At 33.4% G+C, this 17,536-nt stretch overlaps 1 protein-coding gene across 1 annotated transcript; it reads left to right on the plus strand.

Moving 5' to 3' along the window:
* On the plus strand, positions 5,300-9,121 carry LOC104726125 (NAD-dependent protein deacetylase SRT1-like). The gene is made up of 14 exons (XM_010444917.1): positions 5,300-5,482; positions 6,152-6,181; positions 6,296-6,388; positions 6,510-6,629; positions 6,750-6,850; positions 6,976-7,084; positions 7,176-7,255; positions 7,384-7,462; positions 7,650-7,707; positions 7,861-7,953; positions 8,080-8,162; positions 8,234-8,301; positions 8,379-8,481; positions 8,577-9,121. The coding sequence occupies exons 1-14, from the start codon at positions 5,384-5,386 to the stop codon at positions 8,880-8,882; spliced, it is 1,422 nt and encodes a 473-aa protein (XP_010443219.1). The 5' UTR covers positions 5,300-5,383; the 3' UTR covers positions 8,883-9,121.

Below are 17,536 nucleotides of genomic sequence, written 5' to 3' on the forward strand. Positions count from 1 at the left end.
GGAAGAAGAGGTCATCAACTTGTGATGAACTCCTCATAAAGTAGCTTGATAGAACCCAAATACTAGAGAGTAAGCGGATCTATGAAGAAGAAGCACTAGTTTGAGACTTATCCACTTCTAGTAACACAACACTTAGATTTGTGTACTTAGGAGAAAGAGGATTAAGAATCAGTAATCTAGGCTAAGTAAGACAGTAAATAAGAAGAGTTTAGGTGAGATTTGAGAAGAGAATCGGCTGCCTTAAGGGCAGCCTCTAACCGTTATCTCTTGAGCTCTCTACATTGAATATGCGAGCATAACCACAAGTGTGGAGGAGAGAAGAACGGGAATGTGATTCTCTTATTATTGAATTGAATGTGTTGTATTAGTTACATAGAAGAGAGATTACACATCTTAATATATGAATTGAAAGTGCATATGACCGTTAGACATAAGTGAGAGATGAAAGGGACATATAGCCGTTGGGCTCAAGTGGGTGCATAGTGAAAGGGACAGCTCCTTCCCTTGGTTGTCTCGCTATGCTTCACCAACCAAAGTCTCACATGCTTTCTTCTTTCCCTTCTTTCCTTTGTGAGACTTTTTCTTGGGCCTCTTCTTCTTATAAGGCTTTTGCTTCACAACTCTTCTCACATTGCACTTATAGTCTTGCTGACCTCTCTCATTCTTCACACAGCCCACATGACTTTACCGGCCACTTTTCTTGTGTTGGCAGCCTTACCGGCCGCTTCTCTTCTTCTTCCATAACTCGGTCTTACCGGCCTCTTTCTCTCTTCTCCTTCTTATATTCTAATAATGTTGACATTTGACATCTGTCCATACCTTTCATTTACGTCTTTATTATTTAACCACATCAAGTTTTAAAAATCTCATCTTTTCTCAACATAACGTCTTCATATTAATAGTAATGTCTTTGTATTTGGGGGTTATAGGTAACGTCTTCCGTTCATGTTTCTAAGATGAAGTAGGAAATTGAGTCGTGGTGTTGTTTGGTGAATACCTCTTTATTTTGCTTGCATATTTGACCAATCAACTCCCCTCTGTTTTTCTCCTCTTATTGTGTGTGTATAAATTCATATTTGAATTCCACATAATTCAAAAAGCTACGAAGAGAATAAAGTTTAAGTTTCCCAAAACTCCTTATCACTTTATCTCTATCAATATTTTGCTCTCTAAATCTATAGATCACTATTTACCTGTTTGCATTTTTTTTGCCGAAATTTATAGCATCAAAGTAATAAATCTGCCTAGATTTTTCACATATCTTTTTCTTTATTGCAAATATATACTATATTTTTCACTTTTCCACAGAAATTGGCGTCGTGAGCTCATCTATTTGATTGGTCACCCGTGAATTCATGATCAAACATATGTGGTGATTTTTTGTTTATTGAATTTCTTCCCGAAAACTATTTCATGATATGAGAAGAGGAGTTCGTTGTCTATGCTATTCATGATATGAGTTTTCGAAAGCCATCTGATTTTAGTCAGTTCTTCCAATTTCAGTTTTCTATTTTCTTACACGATTTAAATTGTTTGTTTTTGTATTTGATATCTAATTTCTTTTCACAATATCATTATTTGGGTTATAATGTGTATGAACTTCTTTGCAGTTCAGCCAATTTTGTTCCTTTCTTTTTTTATTTATATGGTGTGGATTATGGTACATACATGTCACTAGATCTGTGAGATATTGCAGTTGAAACCATATTAGATTCATGTTTCGATTTTGTCTTCCATTTTTTTCTACACCAATAACATGTTGGATAGTTTATTATTTAAAGCTAGAAGAACATAAAAAAATAAAGACATAGACAAGGATCACCACAAAAAGACACCCAAAAAGAAGTATACAACATTTTAGTCGTCAATTCATAGAGGGTTTTAAATCCACAAAGATTGCTGAGGATGATAACTTATATTTTTCACATTAACAATTTCATCAAATTGCAGGCTTAAAAAGTTATTTATTGAGCTGATATTTAATTTAATATATTTATTAGATGATGACCTATTTAATTTCCTTTACGCCAAAAATTATTTAACTTCAGTAAAAAACTATTTACTAGATGATCTGTTTAATTTTCATAGACAAAAAAAAACCCCAACATATACTACATTGAACAAAATATGGGATTGGATATTTTAAGAAGAAACTTTTCTCATTAACAATTTCTTCAAATTACAAGCTTAAAAGAATTATTAATTTGAGCTTTGAGCTGAGATTTAAATTAATATATCTATTAGATGACTGCTTAATTTCGTTTACTTCAATCAAAAAATTATAAACAAACTGACCTACTATTTATGAAAAGAACAAAATATGGGTGTATAATTTCTTCAAATTCATTTCTTAGCAATACCATTCATTTTTAAACAAAAACAATAATTCTAAAACATAAATCAACATGACTTACGTTATTCAAAAAAAAAAAATAAGATTTTTTTTTAAAAAATACATATGAATCGAATCAAATAAATAAACTAACAAATTTTAGCCAAGAATGGACGCACACTTCGTCAATATATAACGACCCCTGGCGAGGGTAAGTACAACACAACATAAGCTTTTTTCCAAGTCTTGAAAACAAAATTCAAAGCTTTATTTTCTCTCCTCATAGTCTCGACATGGCTTACGACAGTAACCTAGTTGTGAAGCAAATTAAATCATCGACTTATACAACCAAATCTAAAACCTCGAGAGCTTAAAACCATCAAAGAATATCGACACTTTGGACAACTCGTGTTCACGTGCTTACCAAACGGACACAAATATCGATGTCACAGAAATACACGATGAAAAAGTCAAAGACCCAAGATCTCATCTCATCAAGCTTTGTGGTGAAGCCGAAGGTTATTTAGAGGAACACTTCGCAGCAGTCATAGGTTCTTTTGAAGACAACACACTAAACCATTTACACATCTTTTCCCTATTATACAACAACTATCTCAAGCTAGGCAAACTCGAATTCGATCTCTATCTCAACACACAACCCACGTCCCTACCAAGGTTGCCTTTATCGGTTCGGGTCCAATGCCACTTACTTCCGTCGTCTTGGCCAAGTTCCACCTCCCCAACACAACGTTCCACAACTTTGACATCAACTCACAGGCCAACAAACTCGCTTCAAGCCTCATTTCTCGATGGAGGTGCAGTTGTGAAGAAGACGGTGATGTAGGCTGTGATGGCGGTGGAGGAGGAGGATTACCGTATGGAGAGTAGCCTGTAGAAGAAGGCGGTTGAGGCGGTTGGTTACATGGGTAAGGAGTGCACAAACCAGTGTTTGATGAATCCGAAGCTGAGTTTAGGTTGACACAGTTGAGAAGTGATAGATAAAAGGTGATAAGAGAAATATAGAGAGAAGCTTAATGAAGAGACGACATGATATGATATGATGACTTAGAGAAGATGGTGATGAGTTTGGTCTTAGTTTTGAGATTTATAATAAAAAGATATGAAATATTTTCCTCAGTTTCGTATTATGTGCCGCATGGCATTACACATGTTGTAAGTGTTGGCGAATCTCTGAAGAAAACGTTTGTGTCTTTTCAACGGATGTAGACAAAATCTATTCATGTAGTGACAAATTTAAATGCATTTGTATTACTTTGGAATTTATATAGCGGTATCATATATACTCATGAACAGATGTCCTAAAAAATACATGTTATGGGTAACATGAGTTTCAAGATGATCGTGTGAAAATTTAGTCTGAATCTTTTGTTATGGCCTACGTGAAATATAAAGAACTACGGATCGATTGTTTAAGTAATCGAATAAAGAAGACTCATCTTCATCTTAACATACGTACGTTGAAGAAATATCTTACCGTTTGTCTTTTTTGTTTTTGTTTTCTGGTGACAAACTTGGGTTTAATTAATAAAAATTATGTTATTTCCCTTTAGAGTTAATTAGGTGATATTACATGCTACTATGTATGGTACAATTTTTTAAAAATTTTTTGGGAAGATTGTTGGATTATTAATTTTTGATCATTGTAAGGTGTGCAGGAATTTGGTTATCGTCTTTATCTGTTCCTTAGCTTTCTAGGGAGATGACTGTTAGGGTGTAAATGAACGGTACTACTAAAGAGATGGTTAACCTCACTTAAGACACAAGTGTGAATGTGTGATGCCTTATATATGAAGACCACGTGAAGTGATACACGGTTGTTTGGAGTATTTTAAGACGTTGGTTGAGAATCAACGTCTCTTGAAAATGTTGTAAATCTTCTTTATGAGGTGTCCATTGCGATATTATTGAATTTATTCATTCTGGATATGGGTATTGAAAATACCAGAGTTATGTGGTTTGAAGTGACCGTCCAGTTATCAATATATTATGCGTGAGTCTCGTATTGACGTATTGTTCGACGCGAGTAGCCCACGTAGTACACGTTACAAACATAGTTTAGTTAGCTAGCGAAATGATTGATGAGTGTAGCGATAACTTTTCCCATCACTAGTTGTTTCTGCATGATAGTGAAATGACAAACTCCTCTTTTGCTTTTAATGACGATATGATTTGTGTTACCATCAAAATATTGACCCAAAATGACGACGAGTCTTCCGTAAAGCTTTAAATAGATTGGATGAAACCCAACAATATCTTGTTAGTTGTTACTGGCTAATGTATAGTAGATAGCAAATTTCTCTAATATATCAACAAATGAATTTGTTAAATTTCCTTGATGTTATTATACACTCAAAAAGTAGAACGAACACTCGAACATCTTTGCAAGCATATAAATAGGCAACAAGAAAAAGAAAAAAAGAAAACTTCTTCCCATCATCGCATTTATTTGAATGTGTTGAAAATGTCCAACACATTTCACCAATAAATGGGTTAAACTGGATCAATCTATCATCAGTTTAGGTTCTAACATTTTGACAATTAGTGATAAAATAGTTTATATTATATTTTATATATTTTAACTTTTTTTTTTGTGAAAATGTAAAAAAAGTTGCAATGATAACATCAACTTAATTTAGCTATGATGTTTTAGGGTTATTGTATTTATTGTATTTTCTTAGATCAAATCTTGTGTTTAGCCAAAATATATTTAATATATATACCATAAAAAACAAATTTTTTAAATCCAAATAATTTTTCTTTATCAAGGGTTCATAATAATTTAATAAAAAACTTAAAATCTCAAGTCTTTTATATTGTAAAAAAAAAGAAGCTATTTCTTTAAATTGTCAAAAAATTATTATTCCAGATCTATATAAAAAAAAAAATAATTGAAAAGAACGAAATAATATAAAGATTCTTCTAAAATAGAAGAAAGAAGTCACTGCCCAAGTCTATAAGAAAGAGAGAGAGAGAGAGATCCCCTCTCATAGAGAAGGTTGTTGTTCTTGTCCAAAAGAGAGACAAAATCTAATGTCTTTAGGTTACGCAGAGAAATTGTCCTTCATTGAAGATGTTGGTCAAGTCGGCATGGCCGAGTTCTTCGACCCTTCTCATGTTCTACAATGCAAGGTTGTTCTTCTTGGGTTTCTTCTATATTTTGTTACCTTTTCTTTTTTATTTCCCTCTCTGGGTTTTTGTGGGTTTATTCCAGAATCTTATGTAATTTCACGTTTCGTTGATTGTTTGTCTCTGGATTGATCGCTTTAACAGCTTAGATTTCTTACAGTTGATCCTTCGTGTGTCCTGTCCTAGTGTTTGATTTTTGGATCGCATGTTCATATTAAGCCTTTAACGCTTTATCATCTTGTCTTTTTAGATGGGTTGTGATGGTTGAACAATTAGTGTTACTTAATGATTCGTATAATATAGTTTTTTTTTTTTTTAGGTTTTACCGTACTTGTTTTTGGACTTGCATTGTGTTGTGTTAATTGGAAGAATTGGAATTGGGTTATATCAATTGGAATTGGGTTAGTATTACTTAATTGCTAGGTCTCTTCACTTCTTGTGTGTCTCTTTAAAAAGACAATGTGAATGGTTTTTATTTACTGATTATGCAAAAGCCTTTGTCTGAATTTGTAAATAGAATTTGACTGGTTTATCATTGTTGTAATCTAACAAGCCAAATATTTGGCAAATGAGGTCTGGTAAAGGGATTTGGTTGCTAGAATCTTGGCGTGTTTATTGTCTATTTCACCTTTGTGCTAACTCTGGTCTCTGTCTGGTTTTGGGAAAATGCAGATCGAAGAACTTGCTAAGATGATTCAAAAGGTTTTGGATCTGTGTCTTCTTTTCATATTCTTCTTGATGCTTTTGCATATTTTTGTTTCTGTATCTTTGTTCTTATGTAAGTATCTTCAAGAAGCATGGTTTTATGTTTTGCAGAGTAAGCATCTAGTAGTCTTCACAGGTGCTGGCATTTCAACTTCTTGTGGTATTCCTGATTTCCGAGGCCCTAAAGGAATTTGGACGTTACAGGTCTGAGCCAAGTCTTTTTACTCTCTTTTCTTTGACTATCTTACTCTAGTTTTATATTCTCTCAGCCTGTATATTCCATTTAACTTTCTGAACACTTGCGATCCGTGATTATTGGTTTCAGCGCGAGGGCAAAGATTTACCCAAAGCATCTCTGCCGTTTCATCGTGCAATGCCGAGCATGACTCACATGGCTTTGGTTGAATTAGAGAGAGCTGGCATTTTAAAATTTGTCATCAGTCAGGTAATCCTCTTTCTCCCTACAGAGTTACTTTTTTAATGACCGTGCTTGGTCTCTACGAGGATCTTGTCTCCATGGTTACATCTCTAATATTCAATTATATGCTGCTTTGTAAATGATAAGAATGTTGATGGCTTACATCTTCGATCTGGAATACCAAGAGAGAAGCTTTCTGAACTGCATGGAGACTCTTTTATGGAGATGTGTCCATCATGTGGAGCAGAGTAAGGCAGAAATATATGTTATGACATCTCTCTTATACTGTGACCCCTTGTGATGAGAGCTGTCATTATCTATCCCTATGGTCATTGGACCATAATTATTAACAACTTTTCTTGAAATTTGGAAGGTACCTACGTGATTTCGAGGTGGAAACTATTGGATTGAAGGAGACATCAAGAAGGTGTTCTGTTCAAAAGTGTGGAGCTAAACTTAAAGATTCGGTCTTGGATTGGGAGGTAACACGAAAGCGTTGCCTTTGAATCAGAGTCCACCGGTTTTACTTTAAGAAACGTAAAAATGAATCTTTGTGTGACTCTTATGCTGCAGGATGCTTTGCCTCCAAAAGAAATTGATCCTGCAGAGAAGCACTGCAAAATGGCTGATCTTGTACTCTGTTTGGGTACCAGGTAATCAATGACTCATAAGAACTCTCATGTCTGTTTCCTTAACACTTTGATCATTTAGCCAAGCACCTCCGTTCCCTGGAGTATCTCTTGTATTTTGATTGTTTTATGAGCCTAACCTCTTTATGCAGTTTGCAGATAACACCTGCTTGCAATTTGCCTCTCAAGTGTCTTAGAGGTGGAGGCAAGATCGTGATAGTTAATCTTCAGGTAATTATCATCTGCACAAGTTTTTATCTGTGCCATATATGGAAATAACCATAGGACTTCTCTGGACATTACTAACTGTTTAGTATAAGCCTTGACATTTTCTTTGGAATGTATATGGAAGAATGTGTTTTCTTGTCTGTGTAATGTTTCATGGTGAATTGTGGACTGATTATTTTCGTCCTCGCAGAAAACCCCGAAGGACAAGAAAGCAAATGTAGTGATTCATGGTCTTGTTGATAAGGTAAGACTCACCTTTTGTTATTTCTACATTTCTGGACAAAAGCTTAGTGATGTTTAACAGATTACCTTCAGCACTGCGACTAAACGGAGCTTTTTTTTTTTTTTTTTTTTTTTTTTTTTTTTTTTTTTTTTTTTTTTTTTTTTTTTTTTTTTTTTTTTTTTTTTNGTCATGGAATCTCTCAACATGAAGATTCCTCCATATGTCAGAATCGATCTTTTCCAAATAATCCTAACTCAATCATTAAGCGGAGGTAGCTTTTTTATCTTCCATGGGTTTATGTCTTGACCTGCTTTGTTATTGGGTGTGTGAAGCTTTTTTTTTTTTTTAATGTTAGGCTTCATAGCTCTCACTCACATGTTTTTCATTTCTGTTACAGATCAGAGGTTTATTAATTGGACCCTGCGTGTTGCAAGTGTTCATGGATTAACTTCTCAATTACCATTCATCGAATCGATTGAGGTAATCTCTAGAAACAAACCAATGCCAAAAAAATTAAAGTCCTTTCTGATGTTTTTTCATTTGCAATCCAGGTTTCTTTCTCAGATGACCACAAGTACAAAGATGCAGTTCTTGATAAGCAGCCGTTTCTTATGAAAAGGTGAAACTAAAAACCTTCTTAGAAGTCCGTTCTTATCCTATTTCTTACTCTTCTTATACATTCTCATCCTCTTTCAGGAGAACAGCACGAAACGAAACTTTTGATATATTCTTGAAAGTTAACTACAGTGACGGTTGTGACAGTGTCTCCACTCAACTTAGCCTCCCATTTGAATTCAAGGTTTATTAAGATAAGACTCGTACTATCGATGAATGCATTTAAATATGTTGACTCATGAGCATTTTTCTCACTACCTTTTCAAAATATCTATGTAGGTCTCAACAGAAGAGCATGGTGAGATTATAGACAAGGAGGCTGTGCTACAAAGCCTGAGAGAGAAAGCGGTTGAAGAGTCCAGTTGCGGGCAGAGCGGTGTGGTTGAGCGAAGAGCGGTTTCTGAACCGAGAAGTGAGGCTATTGTGTATGCGACTGTGACCAGTCTCAGGAATTTCCTTTGTCAACAATCTCTGCATGCTAATGGAGACCTCAAATGGAAGCTGGAAGGTTCTGGAACGTCACGTAAGCGTTCTAGAACAGGCAAACGAAAATCAAGGGCACAGGAAGAAGAAACAAAAGCATAGGAAGAAAAGAAGAAAAGAAAAAAAGAAGCTTTTTGGTGTATATAAAAACAAACAATAGGCTAACCGGAATAGGGAATACGGAAGTTATCGGCGGCGTTTTGAAGGGCTGAGTGAATTTTGTTTTGGTCCACACTCGGTTCTCTTAAAACACAAGTTAACCAAGAATTGAAGCAGATAATCTTGGTTCGGGTTGGTTAAGTATCGGTCAAACTTTTGTAGAAGCTATTGTATTTGTTAGGGCTGGGCAAAATAACCGATAACCAAATAACCGACCGAAACCGAACCGAAAAAAACCAAACCGAACCGAACCGAAATTCTTCAAATACCCGAATGGTTAGTAAAAATCTATATCCAAACTAACCGAAACCGAACCGAACCGAACCGACAATTAAATGGTTAACCGAAATATCCGAAAACCTAGAAGATATCAAATATTATATACTTAATATTATGCAAAACTATAAAATAAACTTAAAATATAAATTATTTCTAGATTCAAAACAATTAAATATTTTAAATAATCAATATATGTAAATGTTATTATTTTGAATTTACAAAGTTAAATACTATTTTGTAAAATTGAATCCATATTTTTCCCTTTTTTGTATTTTTGTTATTGTATATTTGGTTAATTTTGGTTATATTCGGTTAGTTTTGGTTATATTTGGTTTATTTGGTTAATGTTAATATAATTTATGTTAGTTATGGTTATTTATTTAAATAACCAAACCGAAACCGAACCGAAAGAAACCGAACCGAACCGAACCGAAATTTCAAAAATATCCAAATGGTTACTATATTACTATATCCAAAATAACCGAAACCGAATACAACTGAACCGAAACCGAATGGTTAACCGAATGCCCAGGCCTAGTATTTGTAGCTTCAACTTACGCTATCTGTTTGAATATCATTAAAAATTACATGATGACCGAGCAGCGATGCCATATAACGAAAAGAACTTGGATTTTTGAAATGTGCACGATGAATGAGAGATATTAAAGAACTTCGGATATTAATTATAATTATGTTTACCATCTGGGACGTTCTGCGTGAATTTAGGACATGTTCAACGACTTTCGTCCAGCAAATCATTTACATAAAAAGAAAGATATTACGAGACTAGAGAGTAGAGAGAGAGTCGAAATCGATAATTAACGACTTTGTATAATAAAGATAACTATATTTTAATCCTTGCCGTACATCGTAAAATAATATTTTAAAAACTAATATTTAAATTTTAAATTATATTTATTTGTTAGTTTTGTTACTTTTGTTTAGTGTTTAAAATTATATAATTATATTTTAATTATTATTTTTAGGATTTAACCCACATTATATTACAAAACAATATATGTTTAATATTTTAAATTTCTAATATTAATATTGATTTTTCAATTTCAACTCTATTTCCCGTTACTTTCCTCAATTCAAATATTCAAATTTCAGTTTTTCTACATATTTAGGTATTTCTATATTTTATTGTTTTAGTTCATGGGTTTATTGTATTTTTGTTTCTCTCATATACTCTGTAATTGAAAACAAAAATTGCATAATAAAAAAAAAGTTTAAAATTGGGTTTGATATAAAAAAACAAATGTTTTTGAAACTTCGTTATCCTTTCATAACCCAAAAATACTTTTCTTTAAAAAAAAAGAAAAAGAATAGACATAATTCTCATCTGTTTACTCATATAATATTGTATAACAAAATAAAAGTTAACCAAGAAAACCAAGAATAGTCTATGAAATTAAATTCAATGCAAGAAAACAAAATAAAGCAACCAAACTTTTTCTAAAATTTGATCCTAACGAATAATCGACAAACATAAACAAACGCAGAGTAGGTTTTGTTGTCACATAAACCTTTGCAACGACTTGTCTATTTGGAGAGCAATTCACAAATGTGAAATCAAAAGAAGCAGGTAAATATTTTTTTTCTTTCTTTTTGGATGATATAGTTTTTCCGATCTGGTTTTCTTAGCTGCTGAACATGAAACGTATATATAGTGCTATAATAAGATGTGAGAGATTGTATGTGTGAGTGATCGTCGAAAATCTTGGTGGGCAAGTATATAATCTAAAAAAATATCACAATTACAGAATAAAGTAGAAGATTTAGTATTTAGCTAAGGAATATACCATTAATAAGGAGTGTATGTTTAGTAATTTGTTTTAATTTGCTATATTTTCTTGATTGCATGTCAAATAATTTTAGAAACTAAGGAATTTATTTCGATTTAAATATGTTACATAGCATTAAATCATCATAATGTATTTTCTTTTCTCTAAAAATCCTACTAATAACTGATTGTTTCGATTGAATGGTGTTAAATTTTCATAATTGATTTTCTTATCTATTAAAATTCTTATACATGAACATTAAATCGATTTTGTATATCAAAATGATTTCCCATATTTTTATTTATTGTTTTTTATGCAAGTTTTAAAGATTAACTTTGTAAATAAGTATAACTTAAAGGGTATATCCCAAAATGTACTTTAAAAATGTATATATAGATATAAAAAGACTGATGTCAAAAAAAAAAGAAGACCAGTTCTACTTCTAGCAGTAGCTTGATGGAATTTTCAATATAATATGCCACAAACAAAAAAAGTCAACCAAAATTAGCGGTATATTGATAGATCTTAAAACAAATTACGGTAAAACCTCTATAAATTAATAATCTATAATTTAATAAACACTATAAATTAATAAATTTTACTAGTCCTAAGTCGGACCAGTGTAAAAAATAACAAAATTCGATAAGATAATAAGATAATATTTTTTTTGAAATTTCTATGTAAAATATGATCCCAATAATATCACAAATTAATAATTATATAAATGTACACATATATATATATATGCTGATAGAATAAAGTATACTTCTCTTAAACCTCATATTAGAATACAATTGTTATGTTGTATCTTCAAACTATAATGATATAACATATTCTATAACATTTCATAAAAATAACTAAAATGTTTTAAAGTTTTCAATTTCTAAATATGCATCATTTACGTTTTGATAGTTTGATAGACATTAAAATACGACAATTGATATTTTTATTCATAAATTTGAATTGATGTATGTCATGTGTATAAGTGAATTTGTCTATAGTATTTGTAATTTATTTCAATAATGTTTTCTAAATATTTCAAATTCAATTCTAATACTATAATATTTACAACATCCGAAATTCTAATCTTATTTTGCTAAAATTGTCTCAATTCATAAATTTTAAAACTTCAAACAATTAAAAATATATCTATAAATTAATAATAATTATTTTACAGATAAATTAATATTACTATAAATTAATAAAATTTCTTGGTTCCAACATTATTAATTTATAGAGATTTTACTGTAAAGTGTTGTGAAACTTTGAGTTCGAAGATTGACATATTTTTGTTTTGCTAATATTGGCGAACTTGAAATTCGGATAGTAACCACAATATGATACTAATACAAACCATTATACATTACGTTAGAATCCGCTTGATCGGATTTTTTTCCGTCTATTACAACATCGTTAAAATATTTAATCTAATTTGATTGTAATAATATAAAATTAGTTATGTAATGATGAACAGATCTTACAAACAATTATACTACGGTACAACTCTTTCCGTAACACACAACTTTTTCGCAACACATGAAATTACGACAAAGCATGCGACATCCGAGACCTCCTAATAAGTTTTGCATTATTTGCATAATTGATTAGCAAGCAGCTGGCGTTCATTGTAATTCGAACCCTATACCTGGTGAAGAAATATTAATAAACCGTTGGTCAAACTACTATACCAAGGAAATTCCCAAAATTGTAGAAGAATGAACTTTTCGTTTCTTACAAACTGTTGTTTGGAAATTTGGTTAGATTCGTATCGAGGACAACATTGAATCCATACGATCATGGTCATGTGGTTATCCTAAAACATAATTATCGTCTAGTTTTATGGTTTATGGTACAATAACAACATCGAATCAATACTACAATGGTTATGTAGATACTATTACAATTTGTGGATACAAGTTACACATGTATTAGGCGATATTCCATGTTTGCATATTCCATATTTTTTTTATTTGGATATTTTGATCGTATATATTTATATGGTCATAATTTGACAGATCATTAAATTGTTTATATTTCATAATATAATACATCAATATTAAATTATTAATTTTCTTTGAAATGTTTCTAGTGAATATATTATAAGAGATTGGACAGCTATTCGCAAACAATAATGAACGACTTTTTCTTGGAGTAAAGAATATTATATAACGACCAAGCCTACTAGCTGTATTCACGAGCTTTTAATATTAGATTAGATGGCAGGGTAAATAATATATATGCAAGGGGGGAGAAGGAGATGAAGAATATCACAGAAATCCAAATCCCTCTAATATTATTGTAGCAGCCATGAGTTCCGTGGGTGTATTTCGTAAGGTGGAAATGGATGAAAAATCATATTGGCTATACACATTAACAAATCCCGATGAAGCACTAGCCATGGATCCTTTTTTTCTTTGTCCTCTTGCGCGTCTCAAATTCCTAAAGCTCAAACTAAATATGCACGTTGATGATGATGACGACGACGACGACGGCGACGATGGTGGTGGTGGTGACGATGACGATGAAGATAGTGGTAAAGAAGAAGACGATGACGATGATGATGATGGCAAAGTAGATGGCGATGACGATGATGATGATGATCCAAAAGACGATGAAAAAGATGCTCACGAAAATGGTGGCAAAGTACCTAACGATGACGATGACGATGACTTTGACAATGACGATGAAGATGAATATGTCGATGATGATGATAATGATGATGATGATGATGATGATGAGGATGATAGTGATGATGATGATGATGATGATGATGAAGAAGCATCCCATGTGTATTTGGTGATGATGATGCTATTCCTGAGTTGTACCCATACAATTCATCCCCTCACTTCTTCACCAAAGGAAATGGTGATCAGCAAGACAAATCTTTGCTTGATTGTGACCACCCTGGAATCTGCAAACTCCCTGTAGTGCCTCTTTTTTGGTGCAACAATGAAGAACCTGATCGTGAAGAATTCGAGTGCGGTGCATGCGAAATGGATATGCCCAGCGTCAGCTATTTTGCATGCCTCCAATGTAGAAAAAAGTTTCATAAAGAATGTGTTGAATCTCCACTTGAAATCAAACACCCTTCCCACCCCTATCATTTTCTTCACCTTTACAGTTTTGCAAGCGCTGAAACGATTTGCAACCGTTGTAAGGAAGTTGTCTTCGACATGTTTTATCACTGTACTACATGTGATTTGAGTATGCATCCTGTGTGTGCGATGAAGACGGTACCCTTTGTTTTGTCGGAAAATGCGCGTGATGAAGAATAAGCGGTCGATCTGACATTTCTAGAAGCTGTCAGAAGCAATTGGTCAAACATCTGGACCAATCGGTCCACTTTAAACCAGCCAAAGTACCAGACTGTATCAGACCGATCGGTCCAACATCTGACAGAGATTGGTATATTTTCTTGACGGACCAGTTCGATTTTGCTTAACCTGTTTTGTTTTTTCTTATGTCTGTAATGGGTATAAAAAACCTCAAAAATCTAAGAAACGACTTACGCTTTATTTTTTATTTTTTTTGAGTTTTTGAAGCATTGAGACTTTTTGTAATTTATCTTTTGTCAGATTTGAGATTCATTCATTTTTATTGGCAATTTGGTGAAGAATTATAAACTCTTTTACTCTTTATTTCATCAATCCAATCTCTTTCTATTGTTACTTTTGCTATGTGTGAGTAGTTTCTTAGCTGGGATTAGGGAGTCTAAGTATGAGATTCAATAATATGATTGTTGTTAGGGATTTTAAACTTTTATATTCTTTTGATTCACATGTTCTTAATGCTAGAATATGATTAATATATCACCTTCTATTAAATTCTAGTTTTTTTTATGCATCAAAAGTGTCCAGTGTGAATTGAGCAATGTATTTCTAGTCAACTAAAGTTGATGTTAGAATGCAGTGTAAACTAAATGGACTTGTATGATAATGCAAAATTGGCTAGAAGGTTTCAAATGAAAGCTTACCAAATGAGTAGTCAACTTTAGTGACTAATTCGTTAAAAGAGGATTAGTTTAATTTTGTGCCCATGTTTGTGGACGGTTGTTTGTAGTTGAACTCCTATTTTATTATTTCTGTTTGTTGTTGATCTCTTAATTACCATGTGATCCAATGTTTGCTATTGTACAACTTTAATCGTTTATTTCCTACGCATTTTTATGAAAAACATAAAAATCAAACAAATATCTTTGTTTTAGCTAATTACGACTCTCAAAATTTTTTAGTGTACCACTTGTTCTTGTAGATCGACTCTGAATCTACTACCTTACGGTTAAGTATACCGGTAATTATTCGAGCAATCAAGTTAACACCATTGATTTTGGATCCCATGTATGTTTTATTTGTCTTTTAGATAGTTGTGATGGTACTACTTAATGATTCGTTTAATACGTTTTCTTTTTCTAAGAGGAAGGGACACAATTGTTTCCACCATTTATTACTGTAAGCCAAAAAAATTGCATCCCAACATTCTTTGGGATCGCAGTCACATTTGCATCATCAGCCAATAACTAGAGAGTAACATCATACAAGAATCAAACAAATGCAAACCCACATCTAATGAAATCACATAGTCGCTAACCCATCTGCTAGACGACTAGCCACCCTATACACATGAGCCATACAGAGGAACCAGTCCCTTGAAAGAAAACATTGGCACAAAAGCACCAAGAGGCAGGGGATGATAATCCCTAACCCAGACTTCAAATTGACCAACAACCAGCTCCAAATCCAATCCACCTCCAACTCCACCCGCCTGAACCCCCGATCCCATGCAATTAGTCCCATAGTATACAACCCATAGTTCTACTAAAGGGGTTGTGAAAATCCTTATATGTACCACAAACCCACAAAGCCAAGATTCACCATATTCCCTAATAGCACTGCCAACAGAAGCTGGACCTGAGTTCCCATGAGATGCATCATCTGTGGTGACTTTAACCCACCCGTCACTTAGCTTCATCCAAGAAATTAACCTCTCTACTCGAACCTCTGGTGTGTCTCCTACTCCTACTCATGAGTGAGTCCTCGTGAAATCTGTTGCCAGATGACCCAAATCTTTGAGAAAATGCACCCTATCCCGATACTTGCCTTCGTCCCCAAACATATTTCCACTTCTCAATCTTCAACCCAATCAAACTGCCATGCTAAAAATAGTGGGTCACTCAGCCGCAAATTATCAAATAACCTTTCCAAAAGTGATTTATCAAAAAATGTTTGCCAAAGATGAAACTTTTTTTTGAGCCAGGCGAATCAACTTAGAAATAATGTTCGTAAGCCTAATCACCATCATCTTTGTGATCACCTAAACCAAAACATTACAAAAGCTTATTGGCCTAAATTGGGTTATCCTCTCGAGCTTTGCCACTTTCGCCAAAAACACTAGTAACACATCATTTGTCGACCTCTTAAGCACACTTGACTCAAAAAAATTCAGTACAAACCTTGTTATCGAATTCCCAACAACCTTCCAGCACTTATAATAAAACACCGGTTGAAAACCATTCGATCATGGGGATTTAAAACTACCATACTCTTCACTGCGATCTCAAGTTCAGCTTTCGTAAACTATTTATCTAAAGCTGCCTTCTCATCTCTACTCAAAGCCGTAAAACCCTTTTTTGGCATAATCTCCTTGTTTGTACTAACCCCATCAAGCGAGTATATTTCTTTGTAATAATACAATGTCAATTTCTCCAACTCACCCTTGTCCACCACCCACCAGGTCGTCCTCATACTTCAGGGATTCTGTTATATTTTTCTCTCTCTGAATAATAATAGAAGTGTGAAAACAATGTATTCCTATCCCCTAGAGAAATAATATTTTCTCTTGATTTCTAAAATCCTAATGTCTCTTCCTGTTTTAACAACGCATCAAAGCACCTCAGAAATTGTTCTTCCTTAGCAATCAAGGCATCTTTGTCCAAAAAAAGAAAAGCAATGAAGGCATCTGTTTGAGCCGTTTCCAACAACCCTTGTACGACACTTAACTCTACAACCAAAATTTCCTTCCGTGTATGGAATTCACCAAAAACTTCTTTATATCACTTTTTTAACTTCCACTTTAGTTGAATAAGTGCTTCTAGTGTTGATAACCCCGATTCCCACTAAGTATGATGTAAGTCTTTAAAACATTTATGATGCAACCAAGCCGCTTCAAAGCAAAATGGCCTCCCCTCCGGTTCATATTCTATTCCGAACTTAACTGCACATACAACGGAACATGATATGATGACAAAATACGGAAGATGTTGCACCAATGCTTCTTGCCACTTTAACCTTGCTTGTACACAATATAGAATATGATCCAACCTCTTAGCGATGAAATTACTTTCCACATGACCCCTTTTCCATGTATACCTCCCACCCATAAAACCCATGTCAATCAATGACGAATTAGTTATCCACTCACCTAACGGTAAAGAGTCTGGCAAAAATCTACCATTACCTCATGTCTTCTCATCCAAACTCAAAATGGTATTAAATTACCTCCTATAATCAAAGGGCTTCCTATCCCCAAACCCCC

This window comes from Camelina sativa, chromosome 11 (genome assembly GCF_000633955.1).
Source record: "Camelina sativa cultivar DH55 chromosome 11, Cs, whole genome shotgun sequence".
Classification (NCBI taxonomy): Eukaryota; Viridiplantae; Streptophyta; class Magnoliopsida; order Brassicales; family Brassicaceae; genus Camelina; species Camelina sativa.